The 23,728-nt window shown below is 33.7% G+C and overlaps 2 protein-coding genes across 7 annotated transcripts; one reads left to right on the plus strand and one right to left on the minus strand.

Annotated features, from left to right (window-relative positions):
* The first annotated feature begins 1,096 nt into the window (after window positions 1-1,096).
* Window positions 1,097-6,152, plus strand: LOC122635085 (RNA exonuclease 1 homolog). Of its 2 annotated transcripts, XM_043824880.1 has the most exons (10): window positions 1,097-1,497; window positions 1,878-1,951; window positions 2,018-3,628; window positions 3,743-4,118; window positions 4,198-4,361; window positions 4,449-4,913; window positions 4,992-5,289; window positions 5,365-5,527; window positions 5,619-5,878; window positions 5,989-6,152. In XM_043824880.1, exons 1-10 carry the CDS (start codon window positions 1,398-1,400, stop codon window positions 6,072-6,074), a joined length of 3,597 nt encoding a protein of 1,198 aa, XP_043680815.1. In that variant the 5' UTR covers window positions 1,097-1,397; the 3' UTR covers window positions 6,075-6,152. The 2 variants fall into 2 exon arrangements, with proteins under 2 accessions (XP_043680815.1, XP_043680814.1); XM_043824879.1 differs by having other exon boundaries at window positions 1,878-3,628.
* A 1,119-nt stretch (window positions 6,153-7,271) lies between these two features.
* On the minus strand, window positions 7,272-23,595 carry LOC122635089 (solute carrier family 41 member 1-like). 5 transcript variants are annotated; one of them, XM_043824892.1, is made up of 8 exons: window positions 22,727-23,408; window positions 21,906-21,961; window positions 14,717-15,149; window positions 14,339-14,518; window positions 13,187-13,626; window positions 12,438-12,658; window positions 11,908-12,252; window positions 7,272-11,768 (listed from the first exon to the last, which is right to left on the minus strand). In XM_043824892.1, exons 3-7 carry the CDS (start codon window positions 15,098-15,100, stop codon window positions 11,912-11,914), a joined length of 1,566 nt encoding a protein of 521 aa, XP_043680827.1. In that variant the 5' UTR covers window positions 15,101-15,149; window positions 21,906-21,961; window positions 22,727-23,408; the 3' UTR covers window positions 7,272-11,768; window positions 11,908-11,911. The 5 variants fall into 5 exon arrangements, with proteins under 5 accessions (XP_043680827.1, XP_043680825.1, XP_043680826.1 ...); XM_043824890.1 differs by lacking the exons at window positions 21,906-21,961; window positions 22,727-23,408 and adding an exon at window positions 23,484-23,595; XM_043824891.1 differs by lacking the exon at window positions 21,906-21,961.
* Window positions 23,596-23,728: the final 133 nt, after the last annotated feature.

Genomic DNA, 23,728 nt, shown 5'->3' on the forward strand with positions numbered 1-23,728 from the left:
ATAGAATAATCTTATTGTAGATCTTATTTTGTTCTCTTTAAATCTAACACCTTGATCATATTAAAACAGATATTAATAAATCATTTTTTCGATTGTGAAAAAAAATCGGAAATAAAGAATATCATACATGGTAAGTAAAAGTATATGTTTCTTATGATTCATAAATAATGGATTTCCTTTAAGAAAATATTTTATCCATATATTAATCGCTATTATCATGAATCACCTCACATACAAATTTGTCGATATACGCATATTCTAAACTGTCTCGTAAAAAAGGAAATTTTTAATATGATTCTTTTATTTCTTATTCTCCTATCTTCGTATTTTTATGGAAATTTTAATTTTTTATATTTGCAAGGTTACAAAACAAAAGATTTATTTAAAATAAATAACAATATATCGATCATATATATTTAAATGATAAGAAATATGTCATCATATGTCATTAAATGATAAAAATTATAATTATTTCTTACAGGATGATAAATTATCTCAGATTTTGGTATATAAGTCGTCAAACATGTTTTTTGTATCCATTGTAAATATGAAAAAGAGGCATGTAAACACGAGTCCGAATACGATTTCTTTTCAAGTTATAAACATTCTTTTTTTTAATAACAGCCTTTAAGAAACTGTTATATAATATTAAAAAAATGCTAAAGATGATTTCCTTCTGCTTTAATAACGACAGCACGCATTAATACAACATCAATTTACGTGAATCAATAACGTCGAATTCTCCAAGTATTTGGTATTTTTTCGCACGATACAATTTTGAAAATACTTGTACAATAACAACGAGCATGTTACCTTAAAAAAAAAAAAAAAGAAAAAGAAAAGAAAACGTTTTCGAACGTTTGTACGACTGTTTTTCATCCTTACGTTAAATAGAGTGAATATATTTCTGAAGTGTGGCGATAGATTTTTGAAATACATCCTGTATATATATATATTTATTTATACGTATTATGTGTATAATATATATATATATAAATATATAAACAATTAAGTCGAATTATTTATCGCGTTTCTAAAAAATGTATTGAATTCTTAATAATACGCATGCGCTTACTAAAATGCATGTAAATATAGTTTTCAGTCGATAGATGGCAGTTATATCGAATGATGCGAACGCAGTATACATAACCTTTGTCTCTTGCGCGATATTATTTAACGCGCATCACAAATTTCTTCACATTGATTTTATGTTAGATTCATTTTGTACGAATTGTATACGCGATCGGAGTAACAAAAGTTATTAAATTCAATCGGAATAGAAATGATTCGATCGTCCAAAACGATCGAACGTTCGATTCCTTTCGCTCTTATAGCGTAAACAGGGTACGCCGCTCAAAGAATGGATTCCGCAAAAGGCGGAATGCGATGATCCAGTTATGTTGCCTTCGACCGGTTATTTCAAAACGATAAATTGTCCGTTTTATGAGAACGGATCATGCGAAAGACCCTATTGTCATTTTAAACATGCTAAACGAGGTAAGATCAACGTCCAGTCACGAGGTGTTCTCATTATAACCTGGACGAATTCGATAGATCATTATCGATGCTAATTAATCGTTTGTTTACTAAAGTTTATCGTTAAACCATTATGTAAAAATGAATATCAACAAAAAGATTTGTATCCAACGACCTCCCATCGAATCGATCGAATCCTGAGTTCAATGGTCCTTTGAATCCTTCGTATTTGTATACGTCTTTGTTTTCTTTGGTTTTTTTCGAGAAACGTCATTGAACAATGGATTTCTTTAATAACTTCTTGTATATTTGTCGCTTTGTGTCTATCAGAAGTATAACAATTGTTATTTTGTAACTTTTCTAGCATTATGTAATACATACTATATTATTGTATCGTTTAGAAGATGCAGGAGGCACAGCAGGAATGGCTGGAGTGGTGGAGACCCAGGCAACGTGTCAAACTCAAACTACAAAGGCAACTGCCATGGCTGCTTCAAATTCAGATATGTTACAACAATTGGTAACGGAAGCTGTTAAAAAGGTGCTCGCGGATCAAGAAGTTACGGACACGGATAAATTCTCTAAAACTATAGTTTCTCAAGTAGTAGAAGGACTTAAACCTTCCCTAACTTCTGACTCTGCTTCTTCGTCCGAAACAACTGCTAGCAATATTATCGGAAAGCATATGAATATTCCTACGACTATAACGAAACCTGTTCCTTGTGTTTACAATCCAACGCCTATAGCGGAATTAAAGAAAAGGCATATACCAGTCGTTTCCTATATGCCAACTAGAGAAAATAGAGTGGCTGTAAAACGTAAATCTTCTCCGGATAGAATCAAACCTTGGCTCAGCGTAATTAAAGATCCGACAAGTTCGCAAACAACGGAGATCACTTACAAACCTACAGCAATATCTTGTATTTCCGACCAAGATTCTGTACAGAGTTACGTACCAACATTTAAATCGGATTCGTCCTCGTCAAATTCGTACGAGGACAGCAATTCCAACGACAACATACCTAAAGTCAAAGAAGCTTATTATCCAAAATTGAAAAAGAGAAGGGAAGAATACGTTCCAAAGAAGGTAAAAGCTCCATTGAAAAATGTTCAACAATTAGACGATACTGTCTTGGATCAATTCGAGCCGGAGTTTGACATGATCGGAGAAATACTAACGGCTGCAACAACCGCTCTTAGCACGGTACCGAGCGAAGAATCGCAAGACTATTGTTTAGATTTAGAGCCAAAGTTTTCCGACGACGAACCTATACCACATGATACCAAAGAAAAGAACGTATCTGATGTCGAAAAAACTTTATTTCATAATATTGAAAAGAAGGAAGAAGAAACTGTGTATGATACAAAGGTCGTTGATAAAAAGAGAAAACTCGATGACGTAGAAAATGAACTATTTAATAATCACCGTAATGTCGACGATACTACCGAGAAAATTACAAGCAAAAAACTAAGGGAATCCAACGACGATGCCAGAGACAAACATAAGGAAAGAACGAAAGACGAGGACTCGATTAAAAAGAGTCATAGAAGTAGTAGTAGAAGTAGTGATAAGCAGAAAAAAGACCACAATCGCTCAGGAAAAAGTAGTAAGGAAAGTAAGAGTTATAAATCTAGTTCAACGGACAAGCAACAATCTTCGTCGTCATCGTCGTCGTCCCATAAAGATAAAGAAAGAAGTAAGAGCAGTCACGCTTCTAAAGACTCTACTCATAAATCGAAAGAACGTTCCGGTCATAGGAACAAAAACTCGTCTGTTGAAAGAACGAATAAAGATAGACATAAGAGTAGTAAACACGAGAAACATAGATCAAAAACATATACCTCGAGCTCGAAGTCTGATAAACATTCATCCAATAGAAGTCATAGAAATCATCGATCAAGATCACGTAATCGATCGAGATCACGTAATCGTTCGAGATCACGTAATCGATCTAGAACGAGAGATCGGACGCGTAGCCCATCTAAGAAAGGAAAGCACGAAGAAAATAATAGCGATGAAAAGAATATATTGGTCAATGAAAGAGAATCTCTTAGCCCATCCGAATCCATACCAGGTTCTTTCGAGAGAGCTATTTTTGATTCGTCCGATTCTGAACATGATGTGCAAGAGGAGTGTCTTAAAATCTTTCAAGTATATCGATTACCATTTCTAATTCCTTCCTGGCCCATCGTTTCAATTAACTTGTTACACATATACTCTGTATCTGTCTTTGTACCGTCAACAATTTATATTATTTTTTTTTAGGAATATAAAGTTTCCAATCATCCAAAAGTAGTATCCATTAAGGAATCTACTAAAGTAGATACTGAAGATAGCGAGGAAGTTGGTAGAAAGAGAGTGGCACATCCTTCGGCAGCTACTTCGGTATCGCGGCAGGTTGGTCCGAGTCAACCGCTTAAGAAACTTCAAAATCCTCAACAGAAAATGTATGAAAGATGGCGTTTGATGAGAGAAGCAGCCGCGGAGAAGGCCGCTGAGAAGGCTGCCGAAAAAATGACAACTAGTAATAAAACTCAAATATCATCTCCGCCAGTGATTCAGCCTGCCAGTGCCGTAAACGATGAATCAGTCGAGTCCGTTTCAACGATAAATAATAACGAATTGCAGATGAATGGGCATGGTTAGAGACGACGAAAAGGAAAATTAACGTAGTTCCTTTTTAATTGAACAAAAAATAATTACGTTTGTCGTTGTTCTAGGTCGTGTTAGAATCGCCCATGTCCCGTATGCAATGTCGCTGGCAATGAAGAAGAAACAAGTTACGGAAAATGTAGGCAAATCGAGCGACGCTAAAGCGGGCGATAGTAAGACTATTGCTCAAACTAGTAAGGGAGGTGTACGCGTCGCTCACGTTCCACAAGTGGTAAGAGCATTCGAATCTTTCGTAGAAAATAATTGAATTTACTTTTTTTTCCTTTGTCGAATTATCTAATCGTTCGTACGATTTCAGGTACCACAGCTTGTGCGTCCGGAACCGCTTCAACCAACTACGCAAAAGTTCCCATTGAATGTTCGTCAGTATTATATTAATATTATGCACGATGTATGCGTACAGATTTATACGAACGGCGAAGACGCGGCACAGCGTGCTGTACGCGAGGAATTTGCGTGTCATGAAAAATGTAAAGCACTTTCCGTATATAAAAATTCGTGTATGTTGGCTGCACATAGATTAAGAAAGGAAGTAGATCAAAATCGATCTTCGGATGGGAGCACAACGATAGCTAGTGGTACTGTATCGCACGAAGCCGTTCTCGCTGGAAAATCGAAAGGTTCTTGGAGCGTGTTAAAAACGAAAAAAGCAATAATCGAGTTTAAGGGTGCAGCGTTGTATTGTATGTTAAAAAAATGGATTATGACCGAACAACAATTACAGGATAATGGATTTCCTCGTGTTCATCCAGAGGGTACTAAGGTAACATCGAGTGTACATGAAAACTGTATACGCACATACAAACGCATGTATATGAATTATTTGATGTATCATTCGCAGGGACGTGCTAAAGTTTATGTTATAAACGCACGTAATCAAACCGTTCTATCAAAAGTGCCTAACGAAAGAATCTGTAGTCGATGTGGTCAAAATTATATGGTGGATAAACACGGATTTCCTGTACAGCAACAGAATTGTATATATCATTGGGGAAGAAAATTTACGATTAGAGGAGAAGGCAAATATAGCTGCTGTCAACAGTATGGATCTGCTACTGGTTGTTGCGACGCTAAATCACACGTATGGGATTATACCGATTACGAAAATCTTCGTGGTTATATCAAAACATTACCGAAAGGTATGAATATTTTTCTATTGTTAATATAAATCTCATTGGTAATATTTCTTTTTTTTTTTATTGTTCCATTCAAAGATGGCTCCGAAGAAGAACAAGGCGTTTATGCACTCGATTGCGAGATGTGTTATACCACGCAAGGATTAGAATTAACAAGGATAACAGTTATTAATGAAGAATGCAATGTTATATACGAAACGCTAGTTAAACCTCAGAATCCAATAGTCGATTACAATACAAGGTAATTATACCTGTTATCGAATTATCGAAATCATCGGTATATGGAAGAAAGAAATGAATAATCGTCTTTTATGCTAATGCGACGTGATCAGGTTCTCAGGGATTACAGAAGAAGATATGAAAGATGTAACGACGACACTTTTAGATGTTCAAGCTACGCTTCTTGCTATGTTCTCTAATAAAACTATACTGGTAGGTCATAGTCTTGAAAGTGATTTCAAAGCACTGAGGTTACTTCATGATACTGTGGTAGACACCAGTGTCATGTTTCCACATAGACATGGTTATCCTCAGAAACGGGCACTAAAAAATCTCTGTTCTGAGTATTTAAGAAAGATTATACAAAATGATTGTAAGTATTTTCTTCGAAGGATATTATGTAACATTCTAATTATGGAATGTACGTACACATGTCTCTTTAAATTATTCAGTTTTTCTTATTTATGAATGAATACGTTACAGTTGGCGGTCATGACAGTAAAGAAGATGCTGTAGCATGTATGGAGTTGGTGCTGTGGAAAGTAAAAGAAGAAGCAAAATTGCAATAAACGAAAGAAAAAATCACATGAAAATTATTCGCAAATAAATAAAATAACAAATTGCGCTGTATCGATTATACAGCTTTATATTATTCGTTTCTTTTCTTCTTACGCGACACGCTAATGTCAGTAATATACATATATATATATATATACACACACCGTTTATACACGTTATATACATATGTATATAAAGTATATATATATAGCAATATATATATACCGTGTATATGTATATATAGCAATATATATATACTGTGTATTATATATATATATACACATACACGCTTTAAAGGCCCGGGATGTATCATTTTTCAAGATATAAATGTACAGTATACATAGTATATCTTTCTAATTATCTTGTTTTCAGGATAAGTGCGTACAGGAAGTTTCGTATAGCTTGTAATATCATTCATGATATATCACAACCTCATCTTTTTATATTTATGAATACAAATTATTAGTTTGTTAGTAAGAAAAACAAAACAGAGAAAAAAAAGAAAGATAAGCGGTAAACTCAATGTGTCGGGCTCTTCAGAAATGCGTATATCTGTGTCGCGATATTTCGATTAATATTTTTGTACTTCGTTATTCTTACCTATTTATATTTTAGATCATTAAAGAAACAAGATGAGTTAATTAATTGTTTGTTCACTGACCTGACCTTAAAAAGTATATAAGATATATAAATATATCATTTTAACTCTGAACGAGACACCATTATTACTCGACTCTGTACACAAATGTTACCTCCCATCGCCATAAATAGATTGAAGCGTTGTTTACTCAAGAAATATATTAGATAACAAATTTGTAAAAAATATTATTTTACTCGATGCTATCTCCGATGAGTAATAGTATTTTTAAAATATTTTATTTCTTCTTTCCTATCTTGGAAAAATTGTTAACGAACTCAAACTGTATATATGTGTATATACGTGCATAGCTTGTTGTTTCCGCGATATCTATATAATATCGATCTTAAATAAAAAGAAAGAAACACATACACACACACATATATGATATATAGATGCTTTATGTACGTGTTAGACGATTCTGTCTACTGTATTTTTATATATATATATATATATATATATATATATATATATATATATAAAGGAAATAAAAGAAAAAAATAAATAAACCCTCAGCGAATAATATATGTATATACGAGTTATATTAAATCAATAATAATAAACGCAATGGTCCTATGCAGATTTTATTATACATGTTTTACAAAATATCACCATCCTCCTAATTATATTAATCTATCTACTTTATCTCATATAGTAGCTCTTTCGTGCGGATAATATATATAAAAAAAAAATCGATCAAGATTAGATAAAAAGAAAAAAAAAAAAATTAAATTTTCAAAAATTAATAAAAACATTTGAAATCTTATTCGACGTCACGTTGTAAGAGCACCTAGTTTATGAGAGGAACATATATCTTTCGGATAACATATTTCGTTGCTTTTTTTTTTTTTTGCAAAAATACAAATCAATTTTGTATTGTATGAAGAATTTTGCATTTTTTATTTTTCTCTCTATCTCTTTCCCATTTATCTCTCTCTCTCTCTCTCTTTCTCTTTCTCTCTTCCTATCTGTCTATCTGTCTCTTTCAACGCTGTATATAAAATATCTCTTCCTCTCACAATGATATTATTGTCCATTGCATTTCTTTATTTATTTATTTCTCGAAACAGATGTTGCATGCAATATATCAACAATTGAGGTCAGATTTGTTTATTAATTGCAATACGGATCCTACTATACGTGTCAGCAGCATTAATTACATGTTTTTGTTTTGCGATCAATAACAGTGCAATGAAACGACAAATATCTATGTTATCTCTCTCTTACTTTCTCTTTCTCGCTCTCTCTCTCTCTCTCTCTCTCTCTCTCTCTCTCTCTCTCTCACTCTCCTTCGTCTTTCCACTTTCTAAATCTAAATCTAAATCAGACTGTGTTAAAGAAATTTCGATTTCTCATATTATCTTTTAATCGACTTCGATACACAAAATATTTCTTATCGTTCATGTTCTCTTGAATGTCTTTATTGTCTGCTTTTACGTATGGATCATTTACGATCATTCCTTTTTTCAAATAAGATTTCTCTCTATTTTTCTTTCAAAATCTAATATGTTATAATCAATGTGAATAAAAAGTAAAACAAAAAAAGTAACAAAAATATTGTTCATTAATCACGTTCGTTGCACTTTTATTTACTTACTTATTTATTTTGTTGAACTTTGATCTTTTTCAAGAAAAAAAAAAACAACAGATTATTGCAATCGAGTGTACCGCTTAAAAGATATCATTTTTGAAAAGAGAAACGTGGACTGTTCTACATTATGCATTTCTCTTTGTTTTCCTTTTTGCATATTTCAGTATTTTAATATTTGTATAAAAAAAACTGTACATCGTATATTTAGCATATTTGATTTTGAACAAAATTAGAAATCTTATTTTGACGCATGATCAATTTCGCATGGAATGACCCGTATAGGATATATATACTTCATTTCACAAGTTTTTCTTTTATTTTATGTGCTTAAGAAAAATATGTACATGTGTATATATATATATATATGTATATATGTATATATATATATATATGTATATACGTCGACTATTATTTTTATGAATGAATTCTTTTATAAAGAATGTACACACATACACACACACACACACATTGAGGAAGTGAATTGGCATTGAATTACCGCAAGGATTCACGCAAAACGAACAATGCCCTCTTTTTTTCTTAATCCTTTTGCTTATTTTTTTTTTACATGAAAATTTTCTATGTTACACCCTTTTCGCCCTCTCTCTCTTTTCTTTTTTTTTTTTTTTATATCCAAATTTAATTGTGCTTCTTCTTTGCTTCTCTTCTAATCTCACTATAACTCTACATTATAATACACCGTTGACAATATTCTTTGATATTTTCTTTTTATTTTCTTTTTTCTTTTATTCTTTTTTTGTTCTTTTTTCTGTTTTTAACGATTTCTTGAAACTATTTTTCTAATTCGTGTCGTCAATTTAGAATCATATATCTAAATTGTTCTCGTGAAAAGTAATGACTTTTTAAAATTACTATTCCTCTCTCTTTCTCTCTTTATCTCTTTATCTCGATGAGATACGACACGAGATGAATCTTGAAAAATATTCATCAAAATCATTGATAGCATTAAAGAATAATACTGAATGATCTGGCACTAAGCACGAATTGTGATTTGATAGAATTTTTATTACATATTCAGAAAGACTAAATATTAGTCTTATCCATTTGTGTATATATATATATATATATATATATATATATATATATATATATATATGCTATGTCATTCGTATGTAACGCTGTACAGAGTGAAGCATTACTCGTGCGAATTAAAACCATCAGGTATAATTGCTTTGGCAGGCAGTGCTTCACCCATTAACGTTTAGAAATTTTATTATGATGAAGGGAAAATTTCTAATCTCGTAGTTATGGTCGACTGCGTACGAATGTTATCGATATTGATTCGAAGATAAGTGAAAGTTTGCCTTCGTTTTTGCTTTTTTCTTTTTCTTTTTCTTTTTTTTTTTTTCATTTTTCCTCTACTCACACTAATACTTATATATGTATGCGTATATACATATATATATACACACGCATACACACACACATATATATACACATCACGTACACGTGTTTCTAATACAGCTCTTCTCTCTTTACAAAATACTCATTACTATATAGCATACACTGTACAAGACGTTGCGCTTACGTTAATGTCGCTGAGTGTGAATTCTAATTCTAACGCTGTCTAATCGATCCGACACGAGAAAATCTTTCTAAAATGGTAAAAACGATCGGAGCGAGTTGCGTTCATTATAAGAACTTATGAATTGTAGAAAAAAATTAATTTACAAACAATAATGAGATACACTAGTTTTACTAGTCCCCTTTCCTTTTTTTTCTTTTCATATTTTTCTTTGTTTCTCTCTCTCTCTCTCTCTCTCTCTCTCTCTCTCTCTCTCTCTCTCTCTCTCTCTCTCTTTTCCACTCTTTTTTCCTTTTTATATTTTAAAAGACCGATCTAACAAAACAGGCAAAGGTTCATCCTTGCCTAAATTTCAAAATACTAATTCTCTCCCTCTAACAACGACACCGATCTTTCTAAAACAGATCAATATGTTTGATGTCGAATGTTAAATGAATGATCTACATTTTCGAATTCTCTCATCTAAACGATTAGATGTACGATATCTATTAAATCTCGAAATATGAGTCTATTTTAATCGTTAAGAGAAGTTTCAAAAATAAAATCGAGCTTACGCGACGATCTCTCCCTTCCTTCTCCGCACCTCTGCTTCGTCGCGAATTTTATTATCACTCTGTGTACTACACTATAATTACGTATGATCCTGAAGGTATACTCTCTCTAAATCACACGAGTTTACCTTCTAATTACGAAGATAAATAACGTTAGAGATCTCTACCTCTTTTGTGATTAGAAAGCATGATGATGGTAGATCTTTTGTTTGTTCTCTTTTTCGCTTTTTCTCTTTTCTTTTTCAGTCTAATCGAAAATAATCGGAACATGTTATTTTTGTGTTTATCTATGTGTAGATTACTAAAATGGATCGTGCTTTTGACTGGTGAGCTTTTTTAAAGCTTCCAAAAATAGTAGGTCACCTGGCCAGCTACAATCAACAACAACTAGGTAATTTCTCATCGTATACGAAGGCAACTAGTCGAAGACACATACGCGTTGGAATCTTTTTTTTTTTTTTTTTTATATCTTTCTACCTTTCTATCTTTCTTTCTTTGGTAATGACAATTGTCTTGTCGCGGAAAATGAAGGAAACGAATTTAAAAAAAGTCCGACGAATTAATGAGTATCCTTTACGAGCATGAAGGAATCTAAAAATTTTGTACGACACAATTTTCTAACCAGATGATAAATATATAAATGTACATATACATATACATATATATATATCATAGATATAAATATTTACATACAACAGAAAATTTGTCTTAAGGATCATCATTAGCTAGCGATTTTTTTTGTTTTTCTTTTCTCTTTTCCTTTTTTTTTTTATTCGTTCCGCGATTAGGTCTCTAAATCCGTTCGTTAGTGCGAAAAAGATTCTAAAAAGTCATCTAATTTAGTCTAATGTAGTAGCTCGAAGCAAAGCGCATCGAAACGTAGCGTAACTTGTTCGTTAATCCACATGAAATCGATTGATCGATCGATCATTAAGGCATTTTTTATAATCTTCGTATCTTTCAATAACAATCCCAATCCCCTTTGAAATTTGTCTTCAAAGGATCAACGAAACTTCTACAATGGTCGAATATCTGAATATCTCAGCATTGCCTCTCTTTGCTTCTCCTTATCCGAATTAGAAATAAAGCTAAAGAGCATCGAGTGAAATATTTCATAGCTCGTCCTTTTCTTCTAGGCCTTTCGACGAAATGGCAGATCGATAATAATTGATTCAGTATATGGTATACTTTCATACGACCACAGCCACTTTGAAATGCCTTCTTTTCACGTGTACCAGCATACTCTTCGCAAGAGCGTTTTTTATTTATTTATTTATGCATTATTATTCTTTGTATTATGATTATGATTATTATTATTATTATTATTATTATTATTATTATTATTATTTATACGCCATTGTTGGACCGATGAATTTCTTTTTCCTACAAAATTATTAAGATATTAATAAATTAACTACATACGTATCGTACAATTTGTCTTGCGTTAGTAATCATAATAATTATTCATGTAAAAAAAAAAAAAAAAAAGTAAGAATAAAGAAGATTGCATAATAAGGCTTACACGTTCAGGGCTTCATCTGATCACCATAATCCTGATCACCAACGAGATATAAAAATTGAAAGGCGATCGCAAGTAAACTGATGCCAAGTAGATCACCCATAGCAGTTAAATAAGGTATAGCCGAATTATCAGGATCTATTTTTCTTTTCCACATCCAATGGATCATTATATAGGCGATATACAAAAGTGCAGCCACTTGTAATACAGCAGCGCAAAGATATACGAAAACGAATAGAGGCGTTAACGATGCATTACCGTCTTTCATGTAATTAATTAGATAAATGAAAATAATGTGACCGGGTATCACCATAGACATCAATACTCTTGTTGTTCTTGCATGTATACCTAAAATAAATTAATCGATATCTTATCAAAGATGATAATCACGATTGAATAATATTATTGAGCTTATCAACAACAACAAAAATCTCTCTTACGTTTAATAGATAATTATTTCATCGTAATAAAAATAAGACAAAGAATATAGACTTGATACAAGGACGACGGTAAGAAGATATCCGTGAACGTACCTTTGCCGAAGAAATTAGCTATTGGTGTAATGAAAATGACAGGATGAGTTTGACCTGGTGGTATCAAAAGCGTTCCAAGTTCGGCTTGCTTGTGAAGAGCCGTTGATATTCTACTAGCTTGTACAGCAACAAGATTTCCACCAACTCCATTGATCACAGGTTGAAAAACCGTGAGATTTTCGAAGCGTGAGACCATGAACTCGAGAATCAAACCACCGCAACTGAAACGATCAAAATCTTCCTTTGTTTGCTATGATCTTCCATTTTCATTTCTCTTCTTTTCCTTTTTTTCCTTTTCTTTCATTTCCTTTTCTTTACCCTCGTTTATTTATACTTTGTTTACCTAACCGATTAAAACTCATCGTATTTCAGAAAACCGTCATAAAACGTACGAAAGTTTTATTGCGTAAGAAGTTGCCAAAACAAATCCAGACGCTTGCTCGGAGCGAGGAATGTTAAAAATATTTCATTGATTTATAAATAACCGTACACGATTATACGAGATATTAGTAGTGATATTGTTAGAACAAAACAGGAGCTCATTTATAAATCAATCTAGTAAATGTGATATGTTCTAATAAAGATATCACTTTTTAAAATCTAATAAAAAATATCATTTTGAATATTGTCCTGATACCGATTGTCACTTTATAAAAATAAATCATTTCGCAATGAATTACGAATTACGATGAATTATTTAACGAATTATATTAATGATTTCTCTCGAATAACGTAAATGAAAATAATACCTGCTGATCAACATGGCGACCATGACAGGTGTCCATCCAGAATAGAGCACATCGTTGGTATATTTGTTTCTTTTGGCAATCCAAACCCAAAGCGGTGTTACAAGAACGTAGCATGCAATAACGAGTGGTGCCAGCCAATCCTGTTTATCGATCGATTCGTAAAGGATCGTTGAGATCCACGATAGAAGGGCTAAAGACGTGATGTCACCAAGACTAGCAGCTATCGGTGTTGCTACATTGTCAGGATTGATGTGACAGTGACGTGAGAAGACTATGACGCCAGCGGTTATCAAACCGAGAACGAAGGAAGCCAAGGATGCTGTTACCAGGCTGCTAGCACATAAGAGATACGCATGATCCAACGAAACTGTACCATTTCGGAAGGCACCCATAACAATTGCCACGACTGAGCCCAGAAAACCAACGACTATAGCTTGACACTGTTGAAAAATAGAAAAATATTGTGTAGTTATCAAATGATTTCAAAGTGCATTCGATTAATAAAACAATAGTGATTCGAAGCATATGAGAGAGAGAGAGAGAGATATAAAATATTTATCAATTTTTTTTTCAGTGAGATAATTTACATGAGATAAAAACAAAGGAGACACGTTGCTACTTATACATCGTTTTACGAAGAAGGAATCTGATTATAACAGAAACGATAGCTCGTGATCGAACAGACTTTTTCGTCGGACTCGATCAATCTCCTTACGGTTCGTTTAGATCATATTGCAAATATACCTCTAGATTGTCGAAGGCCGACTATCGTCAAAGCGTTAAATACATAATAAAATAAAATTCTGGCGCCAACGATAAGCCAGTCTTTCACCATCGTATTTAGAATAAGAAGAAGCGATCGAATCAAGAAGCTAGGAAAACGGTACTTGCGAATCTCGCATCGAAGTAAAACGCGTTTTCTACGAAAAGTAAACGTAGATATTAAGTGTAAACAATGTAGACGCGCCGTCGAGATAAACCGAGAACGAAAGAGAAAAATTCAAATGAAGTAACGTAACGCGTCATTGATAATTAGCAAATAGCTTGAAGCGTTCGTTTCATAAAAAAAAAGGTGAAGAAGAAAAAAAAAAGAAAAAAAAAAGAAAGAACGAAGAACGCGATTGATAATGTACTTAGAGAGACGCATCTTACTTGTATCAAAACGAGATTCCCAACGATCATGTACCACTGTTGTTTAGGCGTGTCCATGTGTCCAAGATTCGCTTGTGTAGAGAGACGAGACGCCAAAGTCATTTCTAAATTACCTTTTAGACCTAAAAGTGCTGGCACCAGGATCATCAGTTCGTTCACTTTATCAAACACAACCCAGTGCTGTGAAAAAGATATAAGTTTTTATCCATCAATTTGTAAAGAATAATAAAAAAGTTTCGACCGGAGTGATTTCAACGTGTGATTTCAAGATCAATTATAGCCGAAGTATCGATTGTTGGTATATCGATTAGCATTAAATTCGTTCATTTCCAAGTTAAGAATTCAAATGTTCATAGAATTATTAACGAATCTTCATACTTGGACCAAATCGAGGACCAATCCTGCTCCAACCATGCCAAGGCCAGCTATCAGGAATGGTATGAAAACTTGAATGGTTATGGCACAGTAAGATTCCGTTGGCTCCTCCTCGTCCAACACTCCGTAGATTTTACTTTCAGCGACGACATCAGGAAGACGGTTGTTATCATAATTCTCATCGAAGATCGTCACTTCCATACACTCTTCATGGCCGGTGGAATTGGCCGTGACCGAATTGGTCATGTTAGGGCCATTGCTATTACCATTCCCGCTACCATTACTGCTGTTGTTGTTATTGTTGTTGGGGATGGTGGTGTTGGTGTTGGTGCCAACTGTGGCATTCGATTCAGAAGTTGCGCGTGATCGGCCATCGGTTGGTGTCATCCTGTTGGAATTATGCTTCTCCGGAAGCAGAGGCTCCTTACATTGCTCACTGTCAAGAAAATATAAATTTGTCGTAAAAACGCACGTCGCAACATCGATCTCTCTCTCTCTCTCTCTCTCTCTCTCTTTCTCTCTCTCTCTCCCTTTTCTAAAAAAGAAAAAAGAAAAAAACACATACACACACACACACCCGCGCACAAACTGCTCATCTTCATCAAATCTATCGTTTCCTTTTTCTTTTTCTCCGTCGGAGAAAGCTACGATGTTCGTTTTACAAAATGTTCGAGTCGAAAAGTAACGCGAAGAAAGGTTCGAAATAAAGAGAAAAAAATTAAATAAAAAAACTGGATTCGTGATACATTGCAACCTGTTGCTCCGGAAACCATCACTCGGCCAATCTCCGTTCTTCTTTTTACAACTTATATGTATATATATATATATCTTTTTTACACGTACGTGACGGCGATATAAAAAAATATTTTTCTTTTCTTTTTTTGTTTTTGTTTTTTTTTTTTTTTTATCACAAAGTTTGTCGGCACTTCGAACGAATGTCCTACTTTTTCTAGCCCTCTTTTCCCCTAGAGTTCCCTATAATCTCTCGTACACATTCGTAACTCAACACATCGACATACTTTTCGAACTTGGCGGTGTTCGGCTGGGATGTTTGAGCAGGCTGCGTCTTGTCAGGCGGTAGCCTCACCGGAAGTTGATGTACCTGGCCCTCTATCATCTTCCTACTGAGGGCCTCGTCTTACTCGTACCCACGAATATATAGCCATTCTTCTTCTTTCAAAGAATGATAAGGCTCTCTCTCTCTCTCTATCTCTCTCTCTCTCTCTCTCTCTCTTTCTCTCTCTCTCTCTCTTTCTTGTATGCGACACACGTTCGTTACATATACGTGTGTATATATATATATGTATATATATAGATAGATATATATATATATATAGATATATATATAGATATTCCAGGACACAAATGAAACGTAAATTACGTAATTCGCTGTTGAGGGACGCTATCTCTTCGGTTTGGCTCCTCGTTGGAACCACTGTAAATCATGTTTGAAAATCAGAGGATATATTCTTGATACACGTTTCTCGAGTCACGAGAAAAGCAGGAAGATGATAATAACGATCGGACTAAGGATTCGAAAGAATTTTTTCGGTCCTATTGTCCATTATCAATTCAACGAAAAAGACAAAAAAAAAAGGAAAAAAAATTGCGGACTTTTCTTTTTTTCTTTTCTCTTTAATTCCGTCGAATCAATCGAATATACCCATGAATCGTGTTAACATCGATGATCCTTAATTTTATCGCTTTAACAACATCTACAACACCTAATTCTTCCATCGGTTAGAATTTTCAAGTTTCGTTACGTAAACTACGTCACTTAACGTACTCATCGTTTAATGTTCTTAACTAAATTATACAAAGAAGGAAAGAGGAACAACGAGATCTTCGATTTGTATAGTCGCAAAATCAGTAACACCTACACACTGGAAATGAAACCTGCTGTTAGACTTGAGCAAGGTCGGACGAGCGCACGTGAATAAGAAAGAAAGAATAAGAATGAAGAAAGAGAAAGAAAGAAAGAAAGGAAGGAAGAAAGAAAGAGAAAAAGACAGACACATAGATATATAAACAGACAGACAGACAGACAGGCGGACAGACAGACAGACAGACAGGCAGGCAGACAAGCAGTCAGATAGATAGACAGATGGACAGATACATATCGCAATGTTTCCGTAACGCAAACTCGTCGAAGAGAAAACTCCACTGTGATATCTCCTTCGTCGATCAACGAAGCATAATCTACGAGCAAAGAATGAAACGGGGGAGGGGAGAATAAAAAAGAAAAGAAAAAAAAAAAACGATGAACAAAAAGCATTGGCGCATTTCCGGCTTGAAGAACAAGTTAATGAATATACAAGCATCTACTCAGCGGCAATATGGATTTCTAGATCATCGTAACCTTAACCTACGCGCAATCGACTCGATCACGACCTTCCCAGAATGCATACATGCAGACATGCACACATATACATACACATACACGTACACGTACACGTACACGTACAAATCACACGAACACGCACATAGATACCTATACTCGAGAAGAGAGTATCTACCGTTGTTCTAGTTCTTACTCGAGAACCCCTTCTCTCCCTAGTGACCCCATCGAGCGATATTCTCCCGTGCTAATTTCAGAATGTAAACCAGGTGAAAAAGATCGAGGAGTCTTCTTGTCTATTATTAGAGAGAGAAAGAGAAAAAAAATAATAAAAAGGAATATATATATATAAAAAAAAAAAAAAAACAGAGAATTCTTTTTAGATCGAACATCGCTAGAAAGGACCGGCGCGTATCCTTCAGGAGACGCCCACGTGAAGGATTACTCTTTCAACATGTTACTACCCCTAACTAATCACTAGAAATCCAGGAACAGATATAGAGAATTAATAATAACGTTTCTATGGTATTATCATTTTCTTTCTCTGCTTTCCTCGTGATCGATCACTCTTTTTATCTTTCTCTCTATCTTCTCTATCTCTATCTTTTTTTCTTTCCTACCTGACCTCAAGATACGTCCTTCTCTTTTCTCGTCTTCCCACGTTGAAAAGTAATCGAACAAAAATTTCTTTTCTCTTTCTCTCTCTTTCTTTCTTTCTCTTTCTCTCTTTCCCTCCCTCTCTCTCTCTCTCTCTCTTTCTCTCTGTTTCTCTCTCCTGTCGAAGTCCGATTAGAAAAAACTTGGCCAACAAAATTAGCCGACGTCGAACATTTGATGGCGGTCACCTGGTGGCCCGGTACGAGGCCGTTTCATGCTGCGGTTACATCGCGACTGATCCCGATCGTGCATCACGTCTGCTTTCTTAAAACTAGTTTCGGACAATCGCCGTGTAGGTAAGACCGTACGGGGCAAGCGCGAATTTATCGATCCGTACTCCGCACTTATGTTAGAACGAATCGTAAATGTACGAGACAGAGAGGAGCTTTAGCATAGCCGTCAATGACAGCAGCAGCAGCAGTAGCAGCAGCAGCAGCAGCAGCAGCAGCAGCAACAGCAGTAGTAGCAGTAGCAGTAGTAGCAGTACCCAGTAGAACCAGTAATAGTCGTAGTCGATGTAGTAGTAATAACAATGGTGGCGCTATGAAAAGGATCAGATATTTTTGCCTGGATAGAATCCTTTGCTCCTTGTTACGTCATTCAATTTGTTACGATGACATCAGCAAGAGCGCACCACCTGGTGCAAGAGAGTGTCTATTTTCGTGTTTATTATGTTTTTGACGAAGCATTCTTTTTTCTAGTTCTTTTTTTTTTTTTTTTTTTTTTTTTTATTATTAGTCATATCATACGATTCAGTTTCTTTCAAGACTTCTCTTCGTTCTTCGCCTTTCATCGGCGTTACAACGATTTGTTTTACAAATTCGTTTACATTCTTTCCTTACGTTCTCCTGATTCACTCGGATTGTTTCCATCTGTTATGTCATACGTCATACGCCGTCGTCGTCGTTGTTAATGTTCACCGATTACGTCACTAACTCTCCACAGAACACACGTTTAACGTCCGTACTCTTAACATGTGTCTCGAACTTGTTCAAGATCCTTATCTCGATCCGATGATATTACCATCTTATCGATCTCCTTATCAAAGCAATCCATAGCGTTTCTTTTCCTTTTGTTTAACGACGAAGACATTTTTGAGATTTGTCAATCTCCTTCTTCGTTTACAGATAACGCGAGTCAATATTAACTTATTCAATTACGGAACTTTTGGTTGGAGTTTTTCTGAAGGCGATTCGAGTGATCGAATTTAAAAGGAGATCTCTCCAAGAGGAGAGAAAATTTTTAATTAATTGCGTATTTAAACTACTTTAATTACGTTTCTAAATTAATTTTAAGCTTTCGTTTGCCAAGGACGGATCTTTAAATTCGTTTTGAAAGTTCGGTCACTGACGTGTCCATAATCGTATCCTGTGTTACGCTAGAAGTAAGTACCTACTTCAACAATGGAGACGTAAGAGACCGATCACACACATGCACACGCAAGCGTATATATATACGTCGACGTATAAGAGCGGGAACAATGCAACGACATGGCAATTTGTGTTCTAGTAAGCTCGTGGACTAGGTCACATCCATGTAGCCTCACTTTTCTGATTACCGGGTTAAACGCTCGCATTTCGCTCGAGAATGACATTACCCTTCCCAGATAGGTGAGCTTATGACAACGAGACTGACAAAGACAGACCAATATCAAGTGAGGGTTACAAGAACGCTTAGCTCGACTGTGTCGACAATATCTTTCATACACTCCAATCGTAATAACATTTTTCTATCTCATTAATTCTTTCAATCTTTGTTATTTATCGCTCTCATCGTATGACGATATTAATTCTAATTAACAAATTTATTACATAGATCTTTGGAATTATTGTAGTTTCATTTATTCCAAACGTGTGACCAAAAATTATTATCGATTATCTATACATGAATTTTACAAGAAATATTTCATTAAAAATTCTAATTAACAATTGTTTAAATGAATTCTATGACCAAGAGAGTAACGCGCTAAGACAGTATAGATTATTATTTTAATTTTAACCATCATAATTTCCGCTCGTAAAAATTATTATACGAGTAATAAAATTGAGGGGAAAAAAAAAGAAGTAAAAGGAGGATCAAGAAAGAGAATAAGAAAAAGAAAAGAAAAAAGAATAAAGACTCACTCGAAATCATTGTAGAATAATTCCTCGAGCAAGTATCCAAATATGCACATTATTGATTTCTTTCTGCCCCTGTTTAAAAATCTTGCAATCGAATGTTACAGGAAATTTATCCGATGCAAGATAACGCGACGTAGATATTTTTTATCTTATGAAGATGAATAAATACATCCATTTGTAAAGCCCACAGATTTTTTTAATCCAATAATGAACTTCATTCATGAAAGATTGAAACATGTCAAAGGAAAATTTTCTTGATCCTTCGAGAGTCAGACAATGTTTCTATACTGAAGGTTCTCGTTTAGGCTAGATGACTTATAAACCTTTACATTATCTGTTTTCTGTTTGCTAATAAATAACAGCTAGATAAAGTGTGTGTGTATATATATATATATATATATATATATATATATATATATTGAATGTTCGATATAAGGTCAAATAAGACAACTTAGAATCGATCGTCGAACTTGAACGACTTTATCTGATATTAAGTAATTTTTCTTTGCTTTTACTTTTTTTATCGAGAAAAACTATTGTTTCAAAATGTCCTCTATTCATTTAAAAAAATATATATGTATATGTCTATAAGTATATACACATATATATCAGAGTACATGATTCACAGGAAGATTTCACTTTGACATTGAAAGCATAGACAGTGTCAAGTCTGATGTGACTAGAATGCATCTTCTTCCGTTATTCAAATCTCTCTGGCAATTTTCCCACTGATTTCGATCTCGACGATGAACACGTAGTAGGTACATACATACGTACCATTTTGCTTCAACAAGTTGTATGTCTCTTCTTTAAATACGTACTACACTTTTTTTCCTATTTCTTACGATTCATAACTTAATATACATATGTCAACTATTAGTTTTATTGAAAGTGGTATAAATTTAATCGATATCAAAGATAGAAAGATAATTTAATTAAATATAATTTCCTCTACGAATCAAAGATAAAAATATTTTCTTTATATTATTTATAATATTCGACTCGCAATAAAAAAGATGGACTTATAGCACTATAAATACATATATGTGCATATATATATACACATATATATATATATACGTATATATAAATTGACATTAAATAATAAATATTGAAAAATGTCTTAGACATAAAGAGAGGTATAGAAATCGTTTAAACAAATCGTAAAAAAATTGTTCATTTCTTGTAATCTATCATGTTCTTGATCAAATGGATCAACATCAAAGATCACAGTGACACGTAATTTGCTTTCATCGAAATAATACGTACACACGCACGCACGCACGCACACACATACATATATACATCCTTTGTATAAAATTAGAAACTTAAACGTCTCCTTGATATTACACGATGACAGTCCACCCACGTAACTTATCAAATTTTCTTCATTAAAGAAAATCTAAGGGACACCTATAATCACTATCATCACATATTAACAATAGAAGCTTGAAATGGATTATCGTTGATCATGGATGATCGTTCTGTCTCTCTTTAAACGAGTGCGAACTTACGAGTGGTACGTATGTACCTAAATACGTTCTTTACAACTGAGATTAGACGTCTTATATACTCTTACGTACATACAATATCTATATATATACATACATACATATATATATATATATATATATATATATATATATAAAATTGACATTGCAATGACGTTCAGGATCATTTACGTAGTGTAAAAATATTACAGATCGATAAATAGAATCGAATCGATGAAAATAATCACACGAATGATCCATAAATATTTTCGAACGTGGATGTTCAAGAAAAAAAATGGTAAAAAGTTATTATCGCGAAAGGTAATTATTTATTTATTTATTTATTTTTTCATATTATAATCTCCGACTGTGATTACGACGATAAAGATCTTTTTCAAGAAATAATTATTTCTCCTAGCAATAATTTCCTTCACTTTTTTGCAATAAACGATTTTCTTTAGATAGAAATAAAAAAAAAAAAAAAGAAGAAATAAATAAATAAACCTCCAGTTTAGTTAAGTATAATTTAGAAATAATTTAGAAATTCGTATTCGTACGAAATTCTCGAAAGGATTACGCAATGCTACCTTACACTTGCTTCTTCAATTGCTAACCCTTGAACGCAACTCAGCCGGCATTTGGACTGTAACGAGAGGAACGTTCTATGTATTACATGCGATAACGATCGCACTGACTTTACATCGAGGATCTTTCTCTCTGTGTGTGTGTGTGTGTGTGTTTGTGTGTGTGCGTGTATTCAAGGTATATGCAACTTCTACGAATATTATCACGCGTAGAGAGTTATGATCGTTTGATACGGACCGTACACATATCGATATTTTTATCCTTTTCGAATCAATAGAAAAAAAAAAGCAAAATAAAAAGCAAAAGAAATACAAAACTCTCTCCATCGATCCACACAAGCGAATTCTAATATTTTCACGAGAGAACAGATATGTGTCTTTAAAAGATAAAAGAAAATAAAAAGAAAAAGAAAAAAGGCTCACAATAATTGTTTAAAAAAAACATTTACATTCGACGTACATAAAAAGCACTCGCGGCCAACGCTAAGGACTTCCGTAACATATTCGCAAATTGATAAATTACTGCACGTGTTTAAGTTCGACCATGAGGACCAATAACTTAACATACGTTTTAATATACACCTTCGTATCTCATAGTATTATTTTCAAATAATAACTTTAGCGTATATCTATCCCCCATATCAAATCCAGCTTTCTTTTATGAAATAATTGTAACCTTCCGATATAATATATATATATACATATATATATATGTATATATACTATAATTCCATTTCATTATATATATATATATATATATATATATATATATATATATAAAATAATACAAAAAATATATATATAAAAAAAAAATGTGTACTCACATAAATTTAAGTTATAGTCAGCTACAAGCCGATTCACTCCGAATACACTTTTTCTTTATCCGCAACGAGGAACGCACTCGAGCTTCCCACATTTTAACGTCGCATCGACCTACGTCGTCACACACACGACACTTTCAAGTCTTTTATAAATAGATCAATTAAATTTGCATTAGACGATATTGTGTTTTCTTCTTTTCATTGGTAAATTAAAAAAATCGCTTGCATCTGAGAATGTTTACATACTTAAAATTAAAATTAAATTCGAAACGCAGGATGAAAAAGTTTGAACGTTAATGTATAATGTGCATTAACTTTGACGTTCTCTTAATGTTAAAAATCGAACTTTCTTCGTGGTTTTTTCATTGATTCCAATTTGATTTCTTACGAGATAGATATGATCTTCGCGAACGGGAGACGCAATCCGACGGGTGCGGAGGGATAGTTGGCACTGAGAGATCTAACTATTTCATTCAGAGATAGAGAGAGAGACAGAGAAAGAGAGAAAGAGAGAAAGAGAGTGAGAGAGTCATGTTGGTAGATCGCCGTGAGAGAAACGAAGAGACACGACGAGACTGAAAGGGCCGCGCATGAAAACGGCGCTGAGCGATTACGCTGAGCGATTACTGGCTACAGCCGATGATGATGATGATGATGATGATGATGATGATGATAATGATGATGACGACGACGACGAGGATGATGATGATGATGATGATGATGATGATGATGAAAAGAGGAGTCTGTAGGTGGTACGAACCGAGCTAAATCGAAGCCAAGATGCATGAGCCATTCGTTTAACCCTTGAATTATTTCTTCTTGGGTCTTTTCCTTCTATTATTTTTTTCACATATTTCCTTTTTATAATATATACGTATATATTACTTAGAAATAACTATACCTAAAAATAATTGAAACAATAAATATGGTTAATATTATCGTTCTCTCTTTTTCTCTTTTTCTATATATATATATATATATATATATATATATATATATATATAA

Source organism: Vespula pensylvanica, chromosome 17 (assembly GCF_014466175.1).
Source record: "Vespula pensylvanica isolate Volc-1 chromosome 17, ASM1446617v1, whole genome shotgun sequence".
In the NCBI taxonomy this organism is placed as follows: Eukaryota; Metazoa; Arthropoda; class Insecta; order Hymenoptera; family Vespidae; genus Vespula; species Vespula pensylvanica.

What these genes read in the sequence shown, in the direction of transcription:
- LOC122635089 (XM_043824888.1), bottom strand. Translation starts at nt 15,830, where the DNA reads ATGATAGAGGGCCAGGTACATCAACTTCCGGTGAGGCTACCGCCTGAC. An exon ending in GGAATCTCGTTTTGATACAA is followed by an intron (nt 13,627 to 14,338) that starts GTAAGATGCGTC and finishes ATTTTTCAACAG; the next exon opens with TGTCAAGCTATAGTCGTTGG. An exon ending in AGCTAATTTCTTCGGCAAAG is followed by an intron (nt 12,253 to 12,437) that starts GTACGTTCACGG and finishes AATTTATTTTAG; the next exon opens with GTATACATGCAAGAACAACA.
- LOC122635085 (XM_043824879.1), top strand. Translation starts at nt 1,398, where the DNA reads ATGTTGCCTTCGACCGGTTATTTCAAAACGATAAATTGTCCGTTTTAT. An exon ending in ATTGCAGATGAATGGGCATG is followed by an intron (nt 4,119 to 4,197) that starts GTTAGAGACGAC and finishes TCGTTGTTCTAG; the next exon opens with GTCGTGTTAGAATCGCCCAT. An exon ending in ATAGTCGATTACAATACAAG is followed by an intron (nt 5,528 to 5,618) that starts GTAATTATACCT and finishes CGACGTGATCAG; the next exon opens with GTTCTCAGGGATTACAGAAG.